The sequence below is a fragment of the Heloderma suspectum genome, chromosome 2, assembly GCF_057233095.1.
Source record: "Heloderma suspectum isolate Gila_16-S chromosome 2, 16-S_ref, whole genome shotgun sequence".
Lineage (NCBI taxonomy): Eukaryota > Metazoa > Chordata > Lepidosauria > Squamata > Helodermatidae > Heloderma > Heloderma suspectum.
Genome location: NC_139459.1, coordinates 62,215,030 through 62,242,840, shown reverse-complemented (window position 1 = coordinate 62,242,840; position 27,811 = coordinate 62,215,030). Strand labels below are relative to the sequence as shown.

Below are 27,811 nucleotides of genomic sequence, written 5' to 3'. Positions count from 1 at the left end.
TGAGGGGCCTGATCCGCCCCTGATGGACATTGAACCCAACAATGCTGCGCCACCTCTGAAAAGACCCCCTACCCCTTGTACTCACTAGCCAAACCACACTTGGTGGCAAGTAAGATGGGCCTCTGTTGATGACCTCCAAGTATGGGCAGGCTGGTATAGGAGAAGGTGGTCCTTCAAGTAACTTGTGCCAAAACCATTTAAAGCTTTAAAAGGTAAAACCAGCATTTTAAATTGGGCTCGGAAACACACTGGCAACCAGTGCAGCTGGCACAGTGTTGTATGATCAGACTGCTGGGCCCCCACCAATATCCAGGCAGCTGCATTCTGCACCAACTGAAGTTTCCGAACCTTCTTCAAAGGCAACCCTATGTAAACTGCATTACAGGAATCAAACCTGGATGTCACCAGAGCATGATCTTAGCCAGCATGCTGTTCTCTTAAATATTTGGTAGGCTATTATACAGGAAGGAGAGATCAGAGCATTATTCCCTTATTTGAATCCCTAGGTCAAATATATGTTGCAAATTGTCCTTTTGTACCTTTATTTTAAATGTTTAATAATTTTTTAAAACTACAAATGGCTTAAAACACTTCCTTGTTGACTCATGACAATTACTACTGTTTGTGTCTGCAGGTAGTGGAGGACATGCTAGAGGACGAGGAAGAAGAGGATGACAGAGATGACAAGGTAATTATCTTTTCTAGCACTTGGGTACCTAGGGATGGGAGAATTTAGACATGACACTGTTCTTGCAGACAGTTAAAAAGGAGCTGAAGTGTTTTTAGTCCAGAAAATTGGACAGAGCTGTTTATCATCCTAACAATTCCAGTGTATGTTGTAGGAAGGGACAGAGGACTATAAATCCTCTTTTTTTTTTTGTCCAGAGCTGGGTCAGTTTTTTTCTTTCCTGGAACAAAAATAATTCAGCTTGTCTGGAACTTGATAGCTGTTGGGAAGATAAGTACAGTGACAACTGTTTTTGAAGGACAAAAATTTGTCCTGTCTTGAGCATTACAAATAGAGCTGTACTTACTTTGTGGGAGAAATGTTGTAAAAATAGAAACACCATACTGTTTGAAGGTGGTCTATTGCCATCTATAATTTTCTGAGAATTACTTGGCAGAAGAATGTTTGATGTGTGTTGCACTCTGTATGATATTTAAATAATCACAATTCTCAGACACCTCTTACAGATGGATTTGGGATTGGTATTGTGTGGCCCAGCATCAACCTGAGGGGACTATGGTAGCTCTTTCAGCTCTTGAGAATGTTGCTCAGTTCCTAGGTTGCTGGTCGGGTTGAGGATTGCCACCACAGTAAATAACAGCTAGTTTATACAAGTTATTGAAGGAAGCAATAGGACTGCATGGTTGTCCTTAGAGGGGAGGGAAGAGGCACAGAGAGGAAATTAGAATGACCTTGTAAGAGTGAAGCAATAGCATTAGTTGGCAGGGCTGGTTTGTGGGGAATAAAAGTGCTGTGAGATAAATGCCTTTAAAAAAAACTTTTAAAATGAGGGGATTGAGAGAATGAGGTATTCAGATTCCTTTAAAACACTTCATGTTAAATACAGAAAACGTTGACCTTCACAAATGTTCTTGTGCTTCTGTTGTAATAAAGCAATGACTTCTTTTGAAGGCAAGAGAAAAAATGTATCTTAATTTATGCCCTTGACCTTTGTTGCTAGTAGAGATGTACAATTCTATACCAGTAGAAGAATTTGTAGGCTGGCAGCCAGAAAACAGTTGAAGTGTCAGAAGATTCACTGTGAGTAGTTAGTCCTCTGCACAATTAAGGCCCATGTTTTGAAAGATGAAGTTCTGAATATTTCTTTATTTTCTTATATTCAACGGACACGTGACATTATTTTTTTCTCTCTACACGTCTAAATGATTTTGCTACAAGCTGCAATCATGAAATAATGTCATATCTAAATTTTCTTTGTGCAAAGCCACATGTGCTCTTTCTCAGTACTAAATTGTGTGTACATGCCTGGCAATAGAATATGTGATTTATTGTGAAGGTCAGTCATGTAGGTGTAGTGAGCTTGTATATTAACTCAAAAACATTTCTCCTCTGAGAAACGTGGGTCTGATATCCATTTGTGAGTATTTTCCTCCTCTTGTTCATATTTCATTATAATTATACCTTATTATACAGGCATATCAAGTAATTTTTTGTATCCATGGAAATGTTAATAGCTGCAGTCCCTTTAAAATGTATGTACTTTAGTGCTTCAAATTTACCATAGTTTTAATAAATTCTAGCTAGTTACTACATAAGGATGTGCCCCATTCAGTCATTACTAAATAATCAGTAAAGGCCCTTTACTGTTTTGTTTAAAATACATGACAAGCAAAACATATTCAGCTAAAAATAACATCTAATATCTGGAGCTGTAGCAATATTTAATATTTAGCACTCTGAATCAGATGCTATGGTTCCAAAACACTTTTTAAATACAACTACCAAATAAGTAGGTGTACTTAAATTACTTTCTGTTTTTTCTTGCATGAAAAGCATTTGAATACTTATAGTTAATTCCCATTTAATGTTAATATGTGTCTATGTATATGTAGCATAGTACAGTTTGATGGAAAGAATTTGTAAAGGATTGTTTGTAAAGTCTACAAGCATAGACTAGATGTTGTATTTTTGGAAGAGATCATTCACAGAATATTTAAAGGGATGAGCTTTAGCCCTCTATGCCTTCAACTGGAGTGCATTCATATGAATTATTAAGTTCCTCCATTTTAAGTGTGTGTATAATACAGTTTTGAGAGAAAACAAATGTAAATTCTGCAGTGCTGATTGATGCTGACCTCTAGCTCTCATTACTTTTCTGTTTTCTCATTTAGTAAAATAGCAAAGTGAGGTCAGTGGGTCCTCTTATAGAATAAAAGTCAAAAGATTAATAAATGTGCCAAAGCCTCACTTTAATTGAAGCTGAAGCATATGTTGCAAGCATATAAAATATGTCCCAGATGTTTGACCATGCCAAGTAACTTAGTTTTCCCCGATTACCACAAGGCAACTATTAGTCCAGTAACCTTTGGACTTGGGGGTAAATGGGGTATTACATGGCAGACAACTAGAGCACCTGTTTTCCATTCAATAAAGACCTCTTGCAGGCTTTGCCTGAGCAGCACCATATGTTTTCACTTAGCAGATTGTTGGGTGATTATGAAAAGTGTCTTTTCTCAGAACTGGTGTAGATATTAACCACTTACTCAAAATGAATGGTTAACTTATTGGCTACTTCTACAAAGTCTGTGTGGGCACTCACACTGAAGTAGGTTTTTAGATGGACAGGGTTTTGTTTTTGACAGCCCCAAATAAATTACAGGATTATAAGCAGAATAATTAATCATTCTGTAATATCTGTCTGTTAGTAGTCTCATTACTAGTACCTATGAGGAATTTTGTTGAGGCTGGTAAACTGTTGTTCCAGATGAATCTTTCTCCCTCAAATATTACTTCAGTATTGATCATGTTGCATTGTTCAGACTTGCTCCTCAGCTAATATCTTCACATGCCATGTAATATCAAGTCATGTTTTCCCTTTATGAAATAAACATTTGTTTTTAGTTGAAATAACGGACCTAAGTGAATTTAACAAGTATAAGTCTCATGCTTGCTGCTATCCTATTAAGAACATACTAGATACTTCAGACAAAGGTTTTGATGGTAAAACCAAATCAATGGGTCGTATCCAATCCTGCTTAGAATAGACTCATTGAAATGAATGGGATTTAAGTCAAGGCTAACATTGGATACAACCCAATATGTAAAATTGACCACTGCTGGCAAATTAGCAATTCCATTTCTGAAAGAAGATGACAGCCTCCATGCTTGTACGACAAACACCTCCCTCTGATCTTCTCTTCCAGTTGTGCCTGAGGCTTGTGCTGTGTGCTGGGACCATCTCTATTAGTACATTGTCAGCCAATCTTGGAATTTGGAACTCCAGATCTTCTCCTAAGTAGTATGCCTGCCTGTTTTGCTTTTTGCTGCAAATTGCCAGGGTAGCCACCTTGTGTGTTGGCAAAGGCCATCACCTATTTCGTGCCCATTGGTTGGGTCTGGGCCTCTGCAGAGAGGAGAGTACGGGGCAATTTGATGCAATAAAAGAAAACCAAAGAATTATTTGGTGTCTGTCATCCCTTAGCCCAAGCAACTCAATCTTGTAATTTTGGCTTTCTCAAGACATATTTAAATGGGTGCTGATTATACTGAAAAAGCATTCAGCAACTAACCAGGCATGTTTCTTCACAAATTCTGCAATTGTATTTCTAGGGACTGTTGTTCAATTTTTTTTTTAAAAAAGTCTTCTGTTAAACACAGATTTAGCCATATTAACATTTTCTTTAAAGTGTTAATAGCTAAAAGACATTCTAAGCATCACTTGCAAAGGCAGTATTAATCCATCATCATGCAGCAAGCGTTCCTGATCTCACATCAGTACCATTGACATCAAAAGCAGCACTGTATAGTTTTGAATTAACTTGCAAGAGCCATTCTGAGTTCAGCACTGAGAGATCACATTTGGACTTGTGTTAGTCTCTTTGGGACTGAGGGTTTGCAAACTACTGAATATATTACTCTCATTCATGCTAGTAGCTTTTTCTCTCCCGTCCAGTATCGTATAGATAACAGTAATCCTTTTATTAAGTAATCCAAATATAATTCAAGTAATGACTAAGGTAGTGTCTTAACTTTATTAACTGTTTAGGAATATGATAATTTTTCTTTTTAGCTCCCTCTGAAAGTAGGGAAATATATATTACATTTTTTTACAAGATAACACAGTGGAAAGTGTATATTTCACTAAGAATTTCTGAATCTAAGAAAATTATTTACTTTCTTACTCATCCAAATCTGGTCATGTACCAAAAGATTAGTTGATGCATTTAAAAACGGCCCCATACAAAGCTATTTGTGTGATGGTTCTGCATTGTGGAATAAAAGGGTGTTCTGGTTGTTCTTGGAAGTATGTGTATATATGTCATATATACATATATACATATACATACATACATATATATATATAATATAAATATGTATATATATTTTGGGGCTGTGGTGGCTTAGTGGTTAAGACGCTGAACTGCAGACTGGAAGGTCGGCAGGACAGTAGTTCAAGACCTGAGTGCTGCGTGATGGAGTGAGCTCCCGTCTTCAGTCCCAGCTCCTGCCAACCTAGCAGTTCGAAAGCAAGAAATTGGAAGTAGATAAATAGGTACCGCTTTGGCGGGAAAGGTAACAGCGTTCCGTGCACCTTGGTGTTCAGTCATGCCGGCCACATGACCACAGAAGCGTCTTTGGACAGCGCTGGCTCTTCGGCTTAGAAATGGAGATGAGCACCACACCCTAGAGTTGGACACGACTGGTTGGGGACACCTATACCTTTATATATATATATATATATATATATATATATATATATGACATTTTAATTAGCAGAGCTGAACTAAATGTGAAGTTTAATTCATTTGCCTGCATATAGTATTTTTTTAAATGTGGTGCCACAGATGTCTCTCAACACTGATTCCATAATGTTAATCACTTCTCGAACACTGAACTCAGATGATAAGGGCTAACAAGATTGTAGCCCAAATGAGGTCAGTGAGAAATGAGAGAGGAGGTGTCAGCATGCTTCTAGGAACCCCAAAGTTTTCAGAAGTACAAAAACTCTTTTTAAAAACCCCGAAGAGGGCAAATCCCCATGAGATCCAATAGTAAAACAGCCCAGTGAGGTCCAACAGTAAAAATGGCGTTGTATCCAGTAGGGGCCATGCATGTGCAGCCAGCCTAGGTTCACACACAGCTGCAATATAGCGCTTCTAGGGGCAAACTCGGACACAAAGAAAGCATTCATTTCTGAAAGGGGTGATCTGCCCCTTCCAGAAACCAGCATTTTTGTTCATGTCAGGGCTTGTCCCCGGAAGCACTGTATCGCAGCTGCACGGGGACTGGGGCCAGTGGGGCTGGCCACATGCAGATGGGCTCCCCCTATTGGATGGTACCTATTAGGCCCAGCAATAAAACAGCCCAATGAGGACTGAGCATGCTGAGTAGCTACAGACTAGTTTGACAGTAAGAAAAAATTGAACATTTTGGAGCAGGAAAGGGGAGAGGGAGTGGAGTGCTGTGCTTGGAGAGCATTGCTGGCTGGATCCATAAACAAGAGCACCGTTTTAGAAAGGAGGATACGCTGCAACATCTTGTTGCAGGTCCCACTTGTTTATATCTAGTTCCTACTCCTCTCATTGTTCTTCTGTTATTTCCAGACCATGCACTATTTGTTTTGACATCAGATGTCTAGGAGCTATGAGTATGGATGTTTCATTGTTGTATACCTGAGAGTGGAGAAAGTGATTTTTTAAAATATTACAGTGTTGGACAGTATCATGTTTTACATAACTGAATCTGCATTTTTTCAAATAAAACCTTTATTTTAAAATGGGGAAAACAAACATTCTTTTAAATATAGGATTGGTAATAACTTGTGGGTGTAAGCACGCCAAATTTCTTTTGGGTATTTAATAGGGATACTAAAAACCTTTATTAGTACCTGCTATCTCTTTGATCAGAAAACATGTGTTTGAACATTTTGGGGACAGTTAAGGTGATGTGATAGGCCAGCGAACAGCTGTAGCAGTCTGATAGTGCAGTGCCTTTTATTGATTGTCTAAATAACTACTCTGGGTATTAGATTTGCTTGTTGGAGTGTTTAGTGCCTGGGGTAACTTAACAACTAAGTTTCCACTGAGTTGATTTCATAGCCTTAATCTTTGAATCTGACTCGTCAGATTTTATACACCAGCAATTTCTTTCCGTTTTTCAGTGTGCTGTGTCAGAGAAAATGTGTTGCCTTTTGTGCCATGTTTTACCAAATCAGATCAGACTGCGTGCACAGTTATATCAGTATAAATCTAATATTAGACCAGCTTATCTCTATATAGCACATTGTAAAATAAACTTGCATAAGTGATTGATGAATTTGATTTCGAAGATAAGCTATTTGTACAGTAATTGAGCTCAGATGTAACCTGATTACTTTTTAAAAAAACCTACATCAATGGCATGGTGGCTGAAATCTTTAAGTGTCTGCCCTTCTCTTTTTCACTTTGTTCATATCCTTTGGTAGCAATGTCTGTAATGTAGAAGCCAAAGAATGTGTTACATTAGCAAATCGCTTTTGAGTAATGATTTTAGAATCATTTTAAAAGTATTGAAAAAATAATAAGTAAAAGTCATCTTAGGAACACATGTTGATCAAAAATCATTAATTTGTCTTACAATTAATACAAATTTTGTATTACAATTTCCTTGCTAAACTTTATATTGTAATGAATTGGAATAACAATATGCTTTTAGAATCCTTTGAAATGTCTTAGAAAGTTTGCAACTCTGGAACAATTTGTTTATTATTGTGTATGTATGTATATATTACGTTTATGTTCCAGCTTTCGTTAAAGGTGCTCAAAGTAGCATATGTGGGTCTTTATCCCCCATTTCCCATTTCATCCTCACAACAGCCCTTGAGGTAGGCTAGGCTGTGAGATGCGACTGACCCAAGTTCACCCAGTGAGTTTTGTGGCTGAGCGGGGATTTGAACCTGATTCTCCCCAGTCCAGTCCAAGGGACAAATTAGACATGCCACCACTCACACAATCAGCAGTTGATGAATGACTTTTTAAAAATAAATTGCAGCTACAGGGGGTGCAATCCAGATTGGGACCCTGGCTTGGGGAATGGTTTCTTTTTTTAACCCATTGTCCCCTGCTATGGTTATGATCCAGATCAGGGCAGGGGCTATTTGTGTAGAGGAAAACAATTTGCCTGTTGGAGCAAAAGGTGATCCTCAGTCAGGTAGGTGTATAAGGCCAGACTTTCATCTATTACCTAAAATGTAGCACATTATATTAATGGTTAAATGCTGATGTACTGGGGCTAAAGATATCAATAGCTTGAGAGTTGATGTTAGCTTTAAAGAGATAATTAGTTCCCCCATTTATTTATTTGTCCATTTATAGCCTGCTCTTTAACCTAAAGGTGTTCCCAGAGCAGCTAGCAAATCAGAAATGAACTTAATAAAGCAATTCATAAAGCTCATTAAAACATTAGAAAAGAAAAATAGATGTTCAAACAAAACCAATGTCAGGCCAAGATTAAATCGCCAACTAAAACATCAGATCTAAAAGGCCAGGGAAATGAAAAGGCCTTTGCCTGGTGACAGTTTTTCCTTTTAAGAACCTCTGGAGAAGAACTTAGCATCCAAGTGCATCCATGGAGGAGCACAATTTCCTTTTTTCTGCTGTTGAAAGGCTGTCCTCTTTGAAAGTAATATGAGGACTTGATTCACCCATTTTGCCATGTGTTCATGCTTTGTGCATGTGTAAGCAGCATGAGAAAACACTGAGAAGACTGTAGATGGTCTCTTGTCCAAGGGAAGGTCCTGCACTTGGTAGCAGCATCAGCTTTGTCACGTTACTAGCTTCAAAGTTCATATCATAGTTTGCATCATTAGTACTATTAATCAGAAGCCAGATAAGGCAAAAGAGCTGCTTATTTGTTTGTTTGTTTATTTATTTATTTAATGTCTATACCGCCCAATAGCCGAAGCTCTCTGGGCGGTTTATTTATTTATTTAATTTCTTAATAATTGCTTAAATGCTGTAGTTCAGTATAGCATTTATGGAGCTGCTGTAAGCGCCGCAGAAAGTGAGGGTCGGTTCCTTCTACTGTGTTCAGCTTTCCAGAGCTGTTGTTATAAATTGAATTGTTCCTTCATTTTCTTCACTGGTGCTGAAGCCTACCCTCAGGCCCACTTCTTTATATGTTGGCACTAAATGTTGCCAAATGGGCCAACAATCAATGCTTCCTTGAGTCTGCAGTTAGGAACCATTGATTGATAAAATCCTTGAGCTGCTATGGCCTGTGCCTTAACAAGGAAGTACAATCAAACCTGAACCATTATTTAAAATGTTCTGTTGAACCTAGTTTCCAACTGCCCATTTTTTTCCTGGTCTGACCAGTAAGACTACATTCTGGCAAATAACTAGTATTAGGTCTGAACAGCTCGTAAAGGACAGAGTTGGCCCAGAAAATACTATTTGCCCACCAAATCCATACTTTTCCAGTCCACTGTAACTCCAAGACTTTTTTTTAAATCAAAAGGTTGGCAACACTAGTGTGAAGAAATGCCATATACGTATGTATGTATGTATAAATAAAAAAAAACCCTGTTGTTCTGTAATGTTTACTTTGTGTGGCCTCTGAGAGGCCTTGCTTCTTTACTGCCAAAGTCGTAGTTGCTTAGTGACCTTCTGAGGAGTGAGAGAGAGACAATCTCTTTGAATATTTATAGATGGGGCCTGGATCAGATAAATTCAGTTTTGATTGGCTGGGGATTCCAGCTAGGTGGGAAAGGGCAGTTGGGAAATGACAGTTAAGGAACTGACAGGGATCAGGGAGTTTTTTGAGTAGTCAAGGGGAAAAGGTCTGCTGGATGTTAGAGAAAGACTAGGAGAAAGCTGAGGAGAAAGTGGATAGCTAAGGCATGAACGTTAAGCTATTTCTTCTCTGTGTGATAACCTTATGTAGCTGGTGAAGATCAGGAGTAAGGAGCAGGTGGCTGTGTTATGCCAGGAGGCTGCCTGAACATCTTGCCAGAAGAAGGTTACACAAGCAGGCAGAAAAACCCAGACAAACTGTCCAAGCAGCCAGAAATACAAGCCAGAAGGAGAGTTGAGAGTGAGAGAAAGACTGTACCTAAGAGCTGGACCTGTTTGTGAGTGTATTTGACTGGGGTGGAGGTTTAGGAAATTTAGCCTGAGGTAAGTCATTAAGAGGCTTGTATTAGCAGTGTCTCTTGAGTTTCTAAGTGTCAGCAAGCATTCTTTTGAAAACTCCAAACTAAATATTAGTATTCCCTTATGTACGAAATATCCCTTTAATAAATTAATTCATTTAATAGTTCATCTTGTTTCTAGCGTTGGTGCCCATCTCCCATCTAAGCCCAATACCAGGCTACTAGGAGGTTTTAAAGTATTCTAAGACAATTGGTGCCAGTGGAAAAGGAGCAGCTTGTGGATCTCTTGATTTATAGTGGCAGAGAGTTCCTTAGGCCCTGAAATTCAAGCATTTGCTAAAAAATAAACCATAGGTGGGATTGCTCATTGAAGGAGCAGTTCACCTATAGGTGGTAGCAGCACTGGGAAAGAAAATACCCCTACCTAGTTAAACTTGAACTGGCACAGAAATTCCCCAAAATTATTCTTTCAGGATAAGAGATCAGCTTAAAAAAAACAGGTGTAGTTGTACACTCATTGGCCCCAGCCAGAATTAATCAGGAACACATGAACCTATTATCTCAGAGGATTTTCAGAGATGATTGGTTTCTTTAGGCTTTTGTACTCTGCATCATCAAGTGCTGTGAAATAGCTGGCTGGATGCAAGACTGCAATGGTAAGACTGTGATCCACTGTAACACATGGTAATGGCTTATACATGTTGGATGAAGGGGGAGAGGCCAGCATTTCTTTGCACTGCAGAATAAGTTCCGCATCTGTAGAGCTCAGCCAGTTTCAGTAGCTGTCCAAATTGTTCCTTTTAACCTAAAGGCCAGAATATATGTAGTTCATTAATATGGTTCACTTAAAAACAAGTTAACATTCTGTGGTGCAACCAGAACAACTTCAGCCACAGCTGAATTCAAAGAGGAACTGAACCAGAAAATGTCATCGTTTGATTTCTTGGCCTTAATCCTTCTTACTCAGCTGGCCCTATTTGACAGAAGACTGACAGATGTACCACCAGGTAAACAAGCCCTGGATTGCTTCTGGGGCATGTGTGATATAACCACCATCCTGAGGAATTTGTTTTCTATAGTTGTAGATTACTCTATCCCAAGTGCTCACTCTGGGTAACAGATTTTAAAACATGAAATATCTGGATCCACATGACATTTGAAGTGTGACAGATGAATGGGCTTTGGGTGTCAAAATGGGGAAGTAGAAAGGCAGCATTTTTAAAAATGGTGTATATTCAATATCAAGATCTTAAAGTGGTCAAAAGAGGGGTCAGTCTAATGTTTTGGTAGCGGATGTGATGATAAGACCTTTACTCATCCTTCCTGCTACAATCCTCACAACAGCTAGTCAGAGTTGTTTTTGCTGTTACATAAGTGGGTTGGGTGGGGGAGGAGAGGCACAAATGACTTCTTCCATTCTCACTTCAGAAGTAATGTGCAAAGCAGGGACTCGTGGTAAGTTCTATGACCTTCAGATTAGTTTGTAATTCCATGGCTTGAGATATGAAACTCAGTGGCTTGTAATAACCCCTTTAGTACAAGCAAGCATGAACTCCCTTGCTCCCCCCCACCCATTCACTTAACACTGCTGCTGGGGCAGCAACGGGGGGGGGGAAGGAGGTCTATTTTTCTCTGTTCCTCTTCTTCCCACCCCATCCCAGCACCTGAAATGTTGCCAGACACCCTGAGAAATGTAGTTTCCTCTGCCACTGAAGAACCACAGCACAGGGGGGCAGGTGTTGTAAGTGAATTTAGAGCTATTAGAATATGGGGAAGAACTTTTCCTCATGCATTCTCTACTTTTGCTCATAATTGCTGATCCCAGTCCAAATTGAGCCCAAGAAATTCATCTATCCCTACTCCAGATTACCTCTCTACCACCAATGGTATCTACAATTCATGGCAAGATGCTTTATGGGGATTTTAGAGGTGATTTTTTTTCCTTAGGAATATATTAACATATATAAAGACAAATGACAACACTTCCAGTTTCTCTATTTTGTAGAAATTCCCCAAAAATTATTCTTTCAGGATAAGAGATCAGCTAAAAAAGCAGGTGTAGTGGTACACTCGTTGACCCCAGCCAGAATTAATCAGAAGCACATGAAACTAATAGGGGATTTTCAGAGATGGTTGGTTTCTCTAGGCTTTTGTACTCTGCATCATCAAGTGCTGTGAAATAGCTGGCTGAAGGACTGCAGTGTTAAAACTGTGATCCACTCTTACACACGGTAATGGTTCATACATGTTGGATGAAGGGGGAGAGGCCAGCATTTCTTTGTACTGCAGAATCAGTTCCTCTTTCCATTCACCACTCAGTGTCCTAGATGTTCCTCCAGGGGAAACTTCAATCATACTCTACGACTTCCTTGGCATAATCAACATTGCTTTATTTTTTTTAACACATCAGGATAGTATATATATTATATATTTGGATACCTATTCCTATTGTTCAGAAATATATTCTGTGAAATATATGCAGAGTGACAATGATGATTTAGATTCTAAATATTAGAAGATGAAATAACTCCTCCTCCTTCATGTTTAGAGTACTTTTTCCAGTAGATGCTTTACAGTTATTAATCTTTTCAAGGGCTTCTCTGCTTAAGAGACTTTCTTTTTCAGTTTTGCACCCTCCCCCACAAGTACATTTCTTCTGCTTTTGCCCTGTGGAAAGAAATTAGAACTGCAATTTGGTATGCTAAATTACCTGTACTAAAAACTATAATTTGCAATATTAAGTCATCACTGTCATAGTTTAAGAGTTCTTTCCTCTTAAATCACCCAGCCCTAATTACTTTTTTATTATTAAAAATGTTCATATTGGCAATGAAGCAAGCTGAAACTCTTAGTAACAATAACGTGTATTGCCCACTTACCTACCCAAACAAATCATCCCCCCCCGTTTTGCATTAAATGTCCAATTTTAAGGATTGTTCTTTTATTTGTTACTTTTCTAATAGTATTCAAGAATAATAATCTGATATGACGAGGGGGTTTCATCAGATTAGGGAGACTACTTATAAGGTAATTCAACACATACACTAATTAAATGCAATGCTGTATAAAATGCACGTATTTGTAAAGCTTACAGTCCTACATAGAGACGTATTTTTGTGCCCACAGTCAGAAGGACAGAGGCCAGCACACAACGCTGGAGTCAAAATAGGCTATAACATTACAAGCCTTCCTAAGGTGTTTGGCAAATAAATGTCGGGGACCAAGTATGGTACAAGAATGGCACAATAATATAATGTCTATAATGATACCAAGTGGAATGTGCTTTATCCACTTCCCAGTTGTAAGGGTAGTTTTGCTTGTAGAAAGTCCTCAAGGCCAGTCAAGAAGGGTCTGTCCTTCGAGTACACAAATGTCACATGCTGCTTTCTCTTTTATGCCAGAGCGCTTGCCCAATGTAAATGCCAGTTGTGATACCAGATATGGACAGAAAAAGACCACAACCTGCATCCAATCACCTAGCCTGCATCCTCAGCAAGTATAGATCAAATTAGCCTGTGTCCACATAACTAGACTAGGAGTGGGCCTGACTGAGGGAGTTCCCACTCAAGTCCATTCCACCTTGTCTTGCCCCTGAGTAGAACAATTCCAGAAGCAGTGCTGCGGGTGCTGAAGGCCCCACACAACCTCTGCCACTCCTACACTGGACACAATCAGCATTCTCCCCTTAGGACAGGAGCAACTCTTCTATGTGCCTTGAAATTTGGTGGCTTTATCCATGAAAGCAATGCCTTTTACATTCTCGGTGTTGCTTCTCTAATTGTTGTTGTCAATTTTAATTGTTATAAAGTTGTTTAAAAAGATGCTTTCAAGTATAGCTTCCATATTTTCTTTTTTGTTGCTGCTGTTCTGCCTCCTTTTGCATTTAGCTCATTGCTTTCGTTTTTGTCATCTATTTCCTTATTCCAGACAGGGAGACCCCTGCATTTCTAGACTACTGCGTTCCCATTCCTGGCAATGGAAGGGAAAAAAGAAAGGATTCTTTCCCTTTCTCACCCCTTCCTTCTATGAAAAATCTTGTAACAAAGAATGCTGCTCCTTTTCCCTGTAGTGTAAAGAAATTTCAGACAAAACACTTAACCTGCATCCAATCAGGATTTGCTGCCTTTGGTTGCCAAGGGAACTTCTGTATATTCACATCATTTTAGCATAACACAATGAGGGCATTTTACAGTTATTTGCAGTGACTTGATGGAAAACCTTTGCACATTCGTGACTTTTACAGTGCGTTCTCTAGTGTTCTGGATAAGCCTTGCTAGTGATTCTCCATTATTCTCCAACAGTGTATTGGTAAAGTAAAAATTGTACTGCATAGAAATATGATAAAATATGTATACAGCTGAAACATGCACAGGATATATCCACTGGCCAGGATATATCGAGAAAGTCAGTGTTCACTGGGCATATAGTGAAGGACCAGTGTGTGTAAATCCTACTTCACCTTGAAGCATTTTGCAGTAGCAATTAAACTATTTTGAATCTCTCCCATCTGGGGTGGGTAGGACCAGAAAAATCATAGTGCTTTGTACAATAAATCTGGATAATGCATGAAGATGATCTCCAGTGGAAATCTGGTGGTGATCTCTTCACTCTATATATGGGAAGACTTCCTTATTACCTTCAATATATTTTTTGTGTGCGGTGTGTAGCAGGCTGTTTCTGAATGTCGCCTGGCACATTTAAAAGGATGATTATGTGGACTACAGAATTTAGTATTTAAATTTGTGTTTCGGGCCTATGTTTGTCCAAAAAAAAAAGTCATTTTGCTCTACTGTTGGTACATAATGGTGTGCAGAGAAAAGGCTTTACTTCCTTCCTACCCAGACTGCAGCAGCCTAGTGTGATTGTTGGGAGTGATCCCTGTCCAAATTGCATCACTCCCCCACCCCATCTCCAAATGGATTAAGACCTTTAGGGCACAATCCTATGCATGTTTAGACAGACAAAAGCCCTACAACTCCCACCATGCTGGGAGTTGTAGGACTTTTTCTGTCTAAACATGCATAGGATTGTACTCTTAGTTGCCCTTTACTTGCCTGGAAAGGTCACTAGCTGGAAAATACATTTATTAGGTATGTGGCATGCCAATACAGCAGATCTTCTTTGTGTAGCTAGCCCATGAAATTTCAGTGCTAAAGAGGAAGCAGAACATATACTGAATGATTCTCTGTGTGTGAATTAATAGGCTTTATGTGAAAATGATAAAATTTCATGGGTCCCTGCTTGTCAACAGGTTTCAGATTATATTCTAGTTACACTAAAATTATGCGTTAATCAGTCTTGCTTTCCAGTGGCTTGTTTACACATTCATGTTGCACCTTTTTTTGGTAAATGGAGCTATGATTTGTAAGTGTGCATGAGCCACCACAGACCTTAATAGAACTTTGACATCATCAGACATCGCCTTTCAAGGGAGCTGGTTCACACTTTCAGCTGCTAGCCATTCAGTATAGAGCAACTGAATCAAGTTATGTGCATGCTTATGTGAATCAGCCCTGACTGTTTGGAATCTGATATAAAGTCTGTAACCATCTAGTCTTCAGCAAACCTGCAAGCATCTCAGAGGTGTGTGTTAAATAAAGTGACAGCAAACTGTTAGGCTAGACAAGAACAGATCTCTTAAAAAAAGTTTTCTGTTGAGGGACTGGGAAGAAAGAATGTAGGAGGTTGAATATGTTCTATCTTCCACTCCAGTTCCAAGGATCATAAAAATTTCACAACCTTCCCCTCCTCCTCATTTACTTAGTATTGCTGTGCTCTGGTTCTGACAATGTATACCTCTGGTAGCTATAATGAAATCCATGGAAAGAAGGCACAAAAAATAGAGCGGGGAAAGACATCAAATGGTGGCAGCTTTTTTTCCCTGCTGTTGAACTGAAAATGGGTAGATAGTTTGTAACCGAGGCTGAAAATGCATTTAAACTTTATTTACTAGACAATAAATAATATAAATCCTACCTGACAAATGTTGAAGATGAGTGGTCATTGAGTTCTTATATTGTAGCTGGTGATGCTTCCTTTGTAAGACTTGCAAGAATAAGCCCTAAGTACTAGGTTCAGGAAATAAACATTTCTACAGAAGCTCAAACAGTCCCATCATGGTAGAAAACATGTTAGTTAGATGTATACTACAATTGCTTGCATTTATCACACTTATGTGGCAGATATTAACTGTTTTATAAAGGGGAATCAAATCTGTACCTATCCTTAAGATAAGACCTTGCAGATCTGCAAATCTGTGTACTAACTTTTGTCTGATCCATCTTCCAAAGGTCACTGCCCTTGAGGGTTTACTTCAAGATCTAAATACTGAAGAATTTAAGTCAGAAAATCAGGGCTTAATTTGGAACAAGGATGTAGCACCAGAACCTATTCTCAGTGCCAATGGTGCAGACATTAAAAATGTGCTGTGATGAATGTGTGCCTTAGCCTGAATGTGTTCATGTCCCTTGTAACCACTGCCAGACTGTATCTTCAGATACAAGAAATTATTATTTTGGTAATTGCTGTACTATGCTGGATTAGGATATTAAACTCAGTTAGTAAAGTTAACTGAAGTGTCATGTTATACTCGGGCGAGGAAACTGTGTCCGCAGTTGGTTTTCACACTCATCATTCCATCTAATGCCAAACCCAGGTAGTGTCATACCCCGCTCCTCCTAAGGAGTCCTCCTCCTCCTCAGAACTTCGTTTAACTGATCTCAGAGACTCTTCTTCCGCTGAGAATGATCCAGAGGCAGTGTCTCTGGAGGGTGTCGGACGTGCAGCTGAAGAGGAGGTAGGCTCCTCTGGAATGTCTGGTGGAGGCCTCCCTCCTCTGCCTTCTCCTTCCCTAGACACTTCGGATTCTGAGCCAGAAGTGGAGCATCCAGCAAGCCCTCATGAAAGACAAGGAATAAAGCGCAGAGAGCAATCTCAGCCCCTTAGAAGACACGCCTGGATGCAGGCCAGGAACTCAGCTCTGTGAATGCTGTCCTTATATAGCCTTCTTCACCAGAAAGCTGTCTAATGAGCTGCAGCTGGGAGTTGGGCATGTCCAGGCTATAAAAGCCAGCAAGGCTGATCAAACTGTCACTGGCAACAACAACCTTATCTGTGGCTGGTATCCATGTGTACTTCATGTATCCTGAATTCCTGACCCAAAGTGGATTTCGTGAACTGGACCTTGGACTGGATCCCACTTTGTCTCTACGTCTCTGTTGCTTGGACTTTGTGAACTGCTTAATGAGCTATGTCTCTGTGGTGCACCTTATTGCTGTTCATTACCACCAGCAACCTTGAAGTGTCTCTGCTGGCAGGACTCTCAGTTAGAAGAAGCTGTGTGTTTTGAAAACAGACGCTGATAGAGGACTCAGTCTTTGAGACAGGACAGGTGGTGAGAGGCAACAGGATTGGAAACAAAAAAATGCCACTAAGAAATAAGAGGAAGGTGTGTGCATGTTTGAGTGAACTCCGAGGTATGCAGAAGTGTAAAACATTTTTTTTAAACCCAAAGGGGTCAAAAAACCAAAAACTGAAACAAAGCATTATGAAATGTGGCATGTCAGTTGGAACAGAAAAAGTGTGTGTGAGGGTGGGGGGATGAATTGGCTTGCTTGAACCCCTTACATCTTATAATATCCTGGAAGAGGGCATGGCTGGCTCTTTTATCCTGGGAACATAGGAAGCTCCTTACACTGAGTGAGACCACTGGTTCATCCAACCCTGTATTGTTGACTGACTGGCAGGATCTCTCCAGGGTTTTAGCCAGGAGTTTTTCCAGCCCTACCTGGAGAAGCTGGGGTTTGAACCTGGGACCTTCTTCATGCAAAGCAGGTGCTATGTCACTGAGTCACAGCCCCTCCAGCTGTGGGGTGAGGTTACATTGCAATGTTTTGTTGCAGGTCCCAGTTTTTTATTTTTATAAAAAATAAGCACCGTTCCTTGACATTCTAGTTTTGTATTTTACAGGTGCAGCTTCCTAGATGATTGTGACATTTATTTATTTACAATATTTATATACTGCCCCACATCAAAGATTTCCGAGCAGTGAACAACAAGATAAAAGAAGAAAACCCCATAATTAAAACTATTAAAACATTTTAAAAGAACAGATTCTGAACTTAATAACTGCAGCTGGTCACTCAGGAAAGGATAAACCATCTTCTGTCCAGATATCTTAGAGAGCCCTGAGTTAGGATATTTTTTCACATTTCCCTGTAATGTTGCCTTTCTGAACAAAAGCTTACGTATATGGCACATTTCAGAGAACAATACCTTGTTGGCCATTCCAATTTTGCCTAAGCCAATAATAATAAGCAAAAATGTAACTCACGACAGCTAACAACAATAAAAGACAACATTTAAAAACATAATTAAAACAATCATAGATTAAAAACATAGCAATAAAAGAATAAAAACCTCACCAAATCCAACAGACGTGCCAAAAGCCTGCTTGAATAAAAATGTCTCTCCCTGCTGGCAGAAGGACAGTGGAGAGGGAGCCACCCTAGCCTCCCTCTGCAGAGAATTCAAAATCCTGGGAGCAGCCACTAAGAAGGCACTCTTTCACGTCCTCACCAAGTGTGCCTCTGATGGTGGTGGCACCAAGAGAAGGGCTTCCCCTGATCATAAAACCCAGACAGGCTCATATGGAAGAAGGCAGTCTTTTATCTTTGCTCTGCCACATGATGTGGTGAAAGAAATTGGTGTTGCTTTTGTGCCCTGCTTGTGGGCGTCCTGGAAGCATCCAGTTTGCATACTGTGGGAAACAGGCTGCTGTACTAGATGGATGCTTGGGCTGGTCCAGCACGGGGTCTACTGATGTTCTTACTTTATTACGTTTGTTTGCAGAATTAAATGGGAATTTAGAAAAGGCTATAAGTGTTCTACATGTGCATATTACTGATCTATCATGGGTAGGGCTCATGTCAGAAAGCTTATGTTTTCTTGCAATTGCACTTCCTGTGTGGGTTTGGTGTTCTATTCTAGCACTAGTTTGGCTCATGGAATTTTGTTTTTTGTTTTGTCTTGGTTTCCATCTGAAGAATCTTAAATGTTAATATCTGAAAAGCATATACACTTAAGGGACCAAAGAAAACAAGCATTTCTACAGAATTTTATTGCTGTTCAGTATACAAATACATACCACAGACACTCAAAATAAGGAAATAGATAATTGCGCAAATAATTGCAATCCAGAGAGTCTTACATTTTGTCATGGTGAGGCCCCAGCCACCTGTCAGGGTTGGATCTGAATCCATAGAGTCCCAAAGCAGCTCTGATTCTGAGGAAGAGACACAGTCCATGGGAGAGGAACCCGCTCGGTTTTCAGAGGTGCAGCTGGAGGGAGAGCCCCCCCGCTCACATTCCTGGGAGTGACAGTGACCCTGGCATGGAGAGGGAGGGACATCTTGAGCTTCTAGACGCGAGACAAGCAAGAAGTTGTGGGCACCGAGAGGAGGCGCTCAGCCCGCTTGGCGCGACGACAACAGCTGCACCCTGATGCCCCAGGGGAAAGAGGGGGAGTCTCCCCTCCTACTCCTTAAGTTCAGAGAGTTGCCGTGCTTTCTCTCCAAACGGAGACCAACTGACGTCTTGAAGCTTAGACTCCCCTGGTAGGCTGCTCCTTTGAGTTTACCACTTAGTCACCAGCAATTACCATCTGTAAGAGTCATTAGGTTGAATAGAAATAAAGCCTTGGAAAAGAGCCCTTTTGTCTGCGTGTTGATTCTGGCTACTTGAGGATTTCAGAAGGCAGCAAGGGCACTCCTGACACCACCAATGAATAGAAATAATGATTGCGCCTCCCCATGTAAGCTCAAAACAAAGATTTGAGAATCATATTTTGAGTGTCTGAATATTTCAGATAAAATATGTGAGTGAGGCTAAGAATATTTATTTCCCCTTCTAGTCTTATTCTACTTTTTTTCTCCTATCTTTCTGTCTCTTCTCCCCCACACCCCGCTTCGCATTCTACTTCCCAGGCTCATGCTGTATAAAATAGTTGGGGGAAAAGTTGGATGGATGCCAGTTACAGTTGCTGACTGACCAGATTTTGGACCTCTTCCAAAATACTGCCAAGGGAAAAATCCATTTTCTACCCACACCATTTTCTCTCCGTCTCCTCCACACACCCCAAAACTGATTTTTAAAAAAATGTTTATGCACATGGATGAGTTACACGCTCATTTGTACAGGACAGGGGGAAGCCTGGAAGCAGCTGCACAAGAGTATCTGGATGTGTGTGTATATGCACATACAGTGCCACATGTGCAACTTTTAAAAAATGGCCTGGCCTATGCTACAGCCTCGCGTTCTCTCATTGTTTCCTGCTGTTTGAACAACTCAGATTGGCGATGACCTTGCAGCTATCAGCTGCCTCCCTGTCCGGTGATTGACCCAACTTGGCTAAGGGCCTGCTAGAGATCCAAGAGAGTGAGGTTTTCTGCTGTTGTCATTGCCTATTTCTCACCACCAAATTCATTACTGTTGCTGCCTCACCTACCCACTTATGCAGCTGCTGCCCCTGGCTGGCCAAAGGTCATTTCAACCCAGCATGGCAGTGCCAGATGGGAATTAGGATGGAGCCCTGGAAACAACGTCACTGTGCCCAAATTTCTCTTCCAAGTTGCCTCTCCATTTCCCAACAGATGGAATGGCAGATGTGTTTGCACTCATGCTTGTGGCAGCCCATTGGCAGACCCAGCTCACCCTGTCCTGATGTAACTTCTCTCAAGTACTGTAGAGGCTGTTGGTCATGAGACAAGTAGATGGAGAGAGAGATTTGTGGAAACCGAGTGCAGAGAAGCAATGTCTTGCAGTACTAGCCGGGTAGGCCAGGTGTGTACAAATAGCCTGTCTGGTTCTTGTCCTGTAAGTGTGTATTCATGATGCTGCTTAAACCTGGTTTAATTGCTTAATTTTGTGCCCATAGATAATGCATACTGTAGTCAGTAGTTCGGATCACTGGCTTGAATTAAGTGGTCAGCATGCCCTTTAAGTTCTTGTTTTGTGCTTATCCTACCATTGTGGTCTGGACTAGGGTTAGGTTGATCTGTGGTATCATATGTGAATGGTATTTTTGGTGGCATAGAGCCTATAAGCATATGTAATAGCTGTGCACCTTAGATTAGAAGAGCATGTTCTGTGAGTTCCATCGCTAGGTACTTTTTTTTTTTATTTCACGAGTTGGCAAACATAATGTCAGTTCTTGGCAGCAAACTTGCTTCCTAGGTCTCTTGAGCTACAGGCAAATGGCATAAAAGGCACTAGCTGTGCTCTGTAAGGAATAATGTGTACCCCAAAACAGTAATTTCTGCCTCCACCAAAAAACTTGAGTTGATACACCCCAAAAAGGCTTCTATTGCTTTAGAAAACCAACTGCCATATGTTACAGGAGTTGGTAATAATCTTCTTATGTGGGTCCACCTGATTATTGGCCTTCCTTCCTTCTGATTTTTTAGTCTTTGTGTAGAGGGGCCTATTAAAGGTGAAACAAGACTCTTTGGCCCCAGAAATGAATGATACAAGTCCTCAGTGCCCTCCTGTTTTCTTTCTCCCTCTTCCTTCTATTATCTGTAGAGCCTAATCCAATGAGTGCACCTTAACTGAGCAAACTAAAGCTAGCCCCCAAATTTCCCCCAAACGTAACCACCTCTTTTACATTGCAAACCACTTCTTTCTCATCTTTTGTTCAGCTTTCAATATGCCCTCTAATGGTTTATCACAAACTCCTTCTATTCCTTTCTTGTCTCCTGCTTTTCCATGTGCTTTTTAGTGCTACTATTTCTCAAGATGTTTCCTGTGTCACCATAGCAAAGTAGTTACAAGAATAATATCATGTCAGAGTGTGCACGTTTCCTGCTTTGTTTCACACCAAATAAATGTTCTTGACTGATTAAGAAATGAGGGCTTAGACCCAGAGAAGTGTCAGCAAAATGTTATTTCCCACCCCCTCCTCTCACCGGCAGCCCCCCCTCAAACCTGCAAAAAGCATTATCTGAAGGTCAGGGACCATTCTTGAATGAGGTGGACTGTGGCACAGGGTGGTGAGGTGGAAAGGGGTTGACCAAAAAAATGGGGTCAGTGTGACCAAGGTAGATGTGGAAGTGAGAGAATGATATTCAGAGGGATTTAAATTTGCAACTGGATAGGGATGGAAGAACCAGTGATTTTCGAGCTCACCAAAATTCACCAAAATGCAGTTACAAGCTCGTTTCACCCTGCTCCCGTTTTTGTTTTTTTGTCTTTTTTCTGGCTTGTTTGAATGGGGGAAGTGCGCATTTTGAAGGAAGATGTGCATTTCTGTGGGTATTTTTCAAAAGTACGTACTTCCCCATTGACTATGTAAAAATGTCCATGTTTTAAAAGTGCACATTTTAAAATGCACATTTTTTTAATGAAATGTGCCTTTTTAATGAATTTGGATCCAACTCTCTCACTCCTTAAGATGTGTACTTTGTACCAGAGTTCTGTTATAAAACTGCTTTGATTTCCTGTAACAGAAGCAGTAGAAAAATTAAAGCTGGAGTTCTTAGGATGCATAAGCTACAAGTGCCCATTCATATTCCATAGCACATTTCCATCTAAATATTATATATGTCTTATTCAGACCCTGTAGATAACACATCTGCTCTTCTGCTCAGGTTTGTACACAGTGTATCAATGAGGGATGTATCATCATTCTGTGAATCTTGGCTTGTTTCATTCTCATTGGCATGCATTTATTATACACAAAATGTATAATCAGACTTACTATCTTCTGTAACCCAGCTAGCAAGGAACTTCCTATATAGTGAAAGTATTCCAGTTGTTTTTATACCCACCACTGCCATAGAACCTTTTTCGAGCTGCATAGCAGCCACATTTTTATGTCAGCTTCAGCTTGCACAGACTATGCTACTAATTCCTTTAAGAAAATGGCCTCCGTTCTGCATCACATAGGCATAGGGTTGTTGTTTTTTCTTATTTTCAATGTTATGTGTTCTGTTAATGAGCCAAATCATGTGTTCTAGAAAACGTGTCTACATTACTAGAGAAGCTTCCCTGCAACATTACCATAGCTTCATGGTTTGTGATGTCACATTGATGCTATGGATGCCCCATCCAAATACAACTTTGCCAGTGCAGCAACCTTAGAATTGCGCTGTTGGTCAGGTTGCACTTTACTGCACTAAAGCCTGGAAGCGTAGTCCAACTTTTAACTGTCATAAAGTCTGGTTCAACCACCTTTTAGCTTCTTTTGAGGAGCTACATAGAGCATTCATAATGGATATCAGACTGTTAGATGCACCTTAATTTCTGCATATAACACAGACAACATATACAACCTCCACTTCAAGTGCATTGGGGGGTGCATACACACACACACACACTCACACACACACTGCTTGACAAATGATTTGAACTCCCTGACCCAAATTCCTCTTTCTCCCTCCCCCTGCAATCCTAAACTCAATCTAGCAATAAAATTGTAAGTTACTTTCTTTACTATCTCACATTGTATTTGTGTATTTTTATAGCTATTGTTTGTATATCACATCTGCATATGCTTGAAACAGGGTTAATTTAAACCAGATATTATTTTCTTTAGTAGGGTTTTTGTATTTAGACTGACCATTGTTACTTCATGGCTGCTGTCATCATGGTGTCAATGCAAAAACTGGGATTTTAAAAATTCTATGCTACACTTGATTTAGCTGCAACTAATAAGCTTCTAGTCTGTTTCTTACGTGAGAACAGTAGAGCTTTTTCCCACTGTGGGATTAATTGAGGTTTATCGTCTGTAATGTCCTGGATTTTGCCACGCATTGCCTTCCAGAAAGATTCTTCACCATACATCTCTCTACACCTTTTCAGACACAAACCTCTTATTTGTTCAAAAATAGACTTATTCGGCACTGATGTAAAGTGCCATCTATGTGATTTTTCCCCCCAAATGTAATTATTGATTAAAGCAATGTTCCAAAGAGTTGTTTTGGCTCACGGAAGCAGCTTGCACAAAACTCGATGACCTTTTTTCTTTGGACGGGTAGCTTCCATGTAATATTGCAAACTGCTTTTGAAACTTTTCTCCATTTTAAAAGCAGTTTGCCATGTGACCTGCTGTTTGAGCAAAACAGTTCTTAATTCCCTTGGACTCATGCAGCTAGTTTCATAGATGTTTGAATCTTGGCCATTTTTACCAATAGTCCAAGCTAAAAGGATGTGCATTTTTATGAGAAGAATTAATTTTGATTACCTATGATTACATGTCAAGTCCCATAAGGATCTGATCGTCCTTCATCATATGTCAGCTGGGTGTGCATTAACTCATTATTGCAATGTATGTTTAAGTTTTATAAGTAGATTTTTTTGGCAGTTAAATGGGTTGATATTTTTCTTCTACTCTTCTGCTCAGGAAGAGCCTAGGTTAGAAATAATTTTGAATTCTTGGGAATTTTAGAAAGTCATTAATGAGATATTAAGATTCTAATACTTTTGCAGTGATTGTGTGCATTACTTGTTCCTCTCACTCTGTTAGTATAATTCAAATGTTAATATTTTGAAGGCCAAATCATGGATTTCTGGTTTCCACTCAGTGTCTCTACTCTAGTATTCAGGGCATAATTGTTGAAAAGAATGGTAGTAGTGGCAGAAAAGTGTTCAGAACCTTTTCAAGATACCAAGCTTGAAACTTACCGTTGTATTGTCCTGATTTATAATAATATGGGTAGTATGGATTACATGTTAAATCAACTATCTATGTATTTTAATTTACTATGTAGCATATTACACCACATTATGAAGCTTAATGTGAAGTAGCTTAAGAAACAGATCTGTACCCATTCACCCCCACTGAATTGTTTTTGCTTTTTGTGAATTCCAGACAAGTAACAAGATTAACCTGACAACTCTAATATTTTATTCTACTCTGTTCTCCTGCTCAAAATATCTTGCTTTTGTTAAACTTACCACACACAAACATACAATAGAAATTAAATAGCTGTAAAACTGTTGTTTGCACTTTTACCCAGAATTTAAAAGACAATTATTTCCAGAAAGTTGGCACTTGTAGCCATTCAGATGATGAAATTGATTCCAGTTACAGACCATCTTTGGACAGGAAATACCAGTAGTGTTTGAAAAATGGATTATTAAGGACCTTAGTTTGCTGAAGGTGGCTCATGTGTTCTATTTGCTAACACACCACCTTACTGGGAAAAAGTGTAGCTTTTCTCTAGGCCAGATTATTTTCTCTACAAATCTTTGGAACAGGAAATAAAAAACAGCTAATGGTTCATGGGGCATGTGGAATTAGTTTAAGCAAAACCTGAATCCTTACCCTTCTGGCTGCCTCCTCTTTCCTATGCTGTTTTGTCTATCCTTGCCTCAGAATATGTCAACAAATTTCCTTTAAGCTGCAAAGCAGAGCGTGCAATGGGACTGAGGAGGGTATAGTGGCCCTTCCCATTAAGGGAGAAAATTTAGAACAGATGTGCATTCAAGAAGGTACAAGTTGGTCTTGTTAAAATATTTGTAAAGAAAAATAGCTTCAGGATCTCCCAAAGAAAATCCTTATTGAGCTCTAGAGATATAAGAAAGGGATATGGTTTTTGTTATTCTGATAGCATTCTTTCCACACAAGATTTGATGATGAATCAAGATACGCTTAGATCTGGGAATCTAAACTGAAGAGGCATAAGTAAGAACAGAAAGCAGTTTTGACTCGAGGCTGGATTATTGTTTACTTAGCAATTATTGAACAGAATGATAGTTTCATGGTCCTCTTATATGGTCAAATTTGCTGGAAAGAATGCTGCTGGAGCAACATGATTTAAATAAAACCCTGTATATCCTAGAGGTCTACAACTCTAGTATTATACAACCATACTTACTATATATAGTACACCTGAATGATTTTTGTTTCTATAAAATAAACACTGAGGAAATCTTAGTAATGGCATATAGTTTGATGTATGTTATCCAAATGGTAGGGATCATTAAGAACATGTTTGTTTGGCTAGTATTTTCACAGGAAGCAACACTCTTAAGCTCATGGATGAACTACGGAAGCAATGTGACCTGTATTAAGGCTTGTTCGTTTTTTAAACCAGTACATTGCCATCTCTTGAAATGTATGGCTTTTAACTATATAGCGAATCATTACTAATACATAAACATCTCTTTATTGCTGATTTATAGATAGTCTGCCTTTTTAAGATCTTCAGAACAAATTTGATTCTTGACCTGTATCATGGAAGTATATTTGGGGGCTTAAATGCTATATGGTTCACTCAACCAACTTGTAAAGAAAAGCAATTCACAAAAAAATAAGAAGCCCATTTTATTTTTATTAAGATATTGGGCAGTATCCAACTGTGTAATTCTGCTAGTGCAAATGATATTGCACTAGTGGAAACTAGGTGCTGAACTATGTGTGAGAATCCAACTAAGTTGTTTCCACATGGATGTTTGCATACCTGGTTGTGCATCACTCTTGCACAAGTGGTTGTGCATCACTCTTGCACATTCCTCTTGCACGATGGCTGCGTATCATGCTTGCACAACTGGTTGTTCAACCAGTTGCACAACAGAAAGCGCTCCAGCGCTATTTAAGCTTGTGGAATGGCATCATAACCCATTAAGTATAAGTGAAGAAAGTATTGCATTGTATTTTATTCTTTCACATATTTGTATTGCTTTTTATATTTTTAGCTGCTTGTATGGTATTTTAGTCTTTTAACGGTTTGTAACCTACCCAGAGAATGTTGGTTATTAGATGGATTAAAAATATAATTAATAAATAGTAAGACATTGGTATAGTATGTAAGTTTTCTAATACTCCCATAGTTTGATCGTAAACTGTGACTACTTTATAGGGAATCACATTGTCATGTCATTTGTGACTGAACATGTTTAAAACTTGCACCTCTACAATCATGTTTTTATATTTAAAAAATATGATGCATTTCTAAGGCTTTGATCCTTCTAACAAATGACCTGGCTTCATATATGTGAAGTGTGGTGGGGGAATGGGTGGAAGCTTAAGGAATGAAGAGGAGCAGGAAAATGGTGATAGGATGAGGAAATGCTGAAGCTTCTTTAAAACAACAACAACCTCCAACCCTGCCCATTACAGGCTTTTCATCAATATTAATGCATGTTAGATTTTATTAGAATGCTAATTGATAACATCACAATTACTGGCATATCATAAACCAGCAGTGGAAAGTCAATGGATTTGTTCAGAGCCGCACATTTTGTCAATTTGCACATCATGCCAAGTGACAGCTTGTGCAAATTGTGGGTTGCAAACTTTTCTCAAACCATGGTTCTATCTTTCGGTTTACTGGCCAATTGCAAACCATAGTCTGTCAGTTTAACATCACAATGCCAAACTATGGTCTGCAAAGCTTAACTTTGTGTGACTAGTGCTAAAATTAATTTATCTCAATACTGTATGCTTCTGCTTCCCCATAAATAATAACAAGGTACCACTCCTTTTTAAAACAACGGGCGAAAGCACAGAAACTTTGCTAAAACTTCGTAAAACCCAAGCATTTGGGTCTGGTTTCCTACTTCCTGCACTTCCAAATAAGTTTTTATTATCTTGTAATGTAGTTATATTCCTGTCAACAGCAAAAAAATGCATTTCAGAAATGTAAGCTAGTAATATACCAATACTTATCTCTTACCAAAGTGCACAGGATATTGAATTGGCATCCCAACATATAATTATAATAATAAACCAAGTTGCTGAATTATTGAACATATATCTAAGGAACCAATACAGTGACAAATGAAGGTAGTCAGTATTGTGTACTCATTTTATATACCCACTGTGCACACAGTTCAAAGTACATGGAAATAACCAATTCCTTAATGTGTGTGCATTGCTCTTTTAAAAAGTACTTTAATTGTGACTTGCATATTTCTAAGGAAAACTATAATAATTCCAGTATGACCAACAAAGTTTGCCTGTGATTGCTGATTTGGCCTCTTTCTTGTAATCC

The 27,811-nt window shown here is 39.4% G+C and overlaps 1 protein-coding gene across 12 annotated transcripts in view; it reads left to right on the top strand.

Annotated features, from left to right (window-relative positions):
- MCTP1 (multiple C2 and transmembrane domain containing 1) overlaps positions 1–27,811 on the top strand; it is a 273,863-nt gene that overhangs the window by 237,282 nt on the left and 8,770 nt on the right. For 6 of the 12 annotated variants that reach the window (XM_084833774.1, XM_084833776.1, XM_084833775.1 and 3 more), the window contains one exon: positions 635–688. In XM_084833774.1, the coding sequence (XP_084689900.1) occupies positions 635–688 (54 nt within the window). Of the gene's footprint in view, positions 1–634; positions 27,810–27,811 lie in introns of those variants that run through there. The other 6 variants (XR_014787670.1, XR_014787672.1, XM_084833780.1 and 3 more) reach the window with 6 other exon arrangements.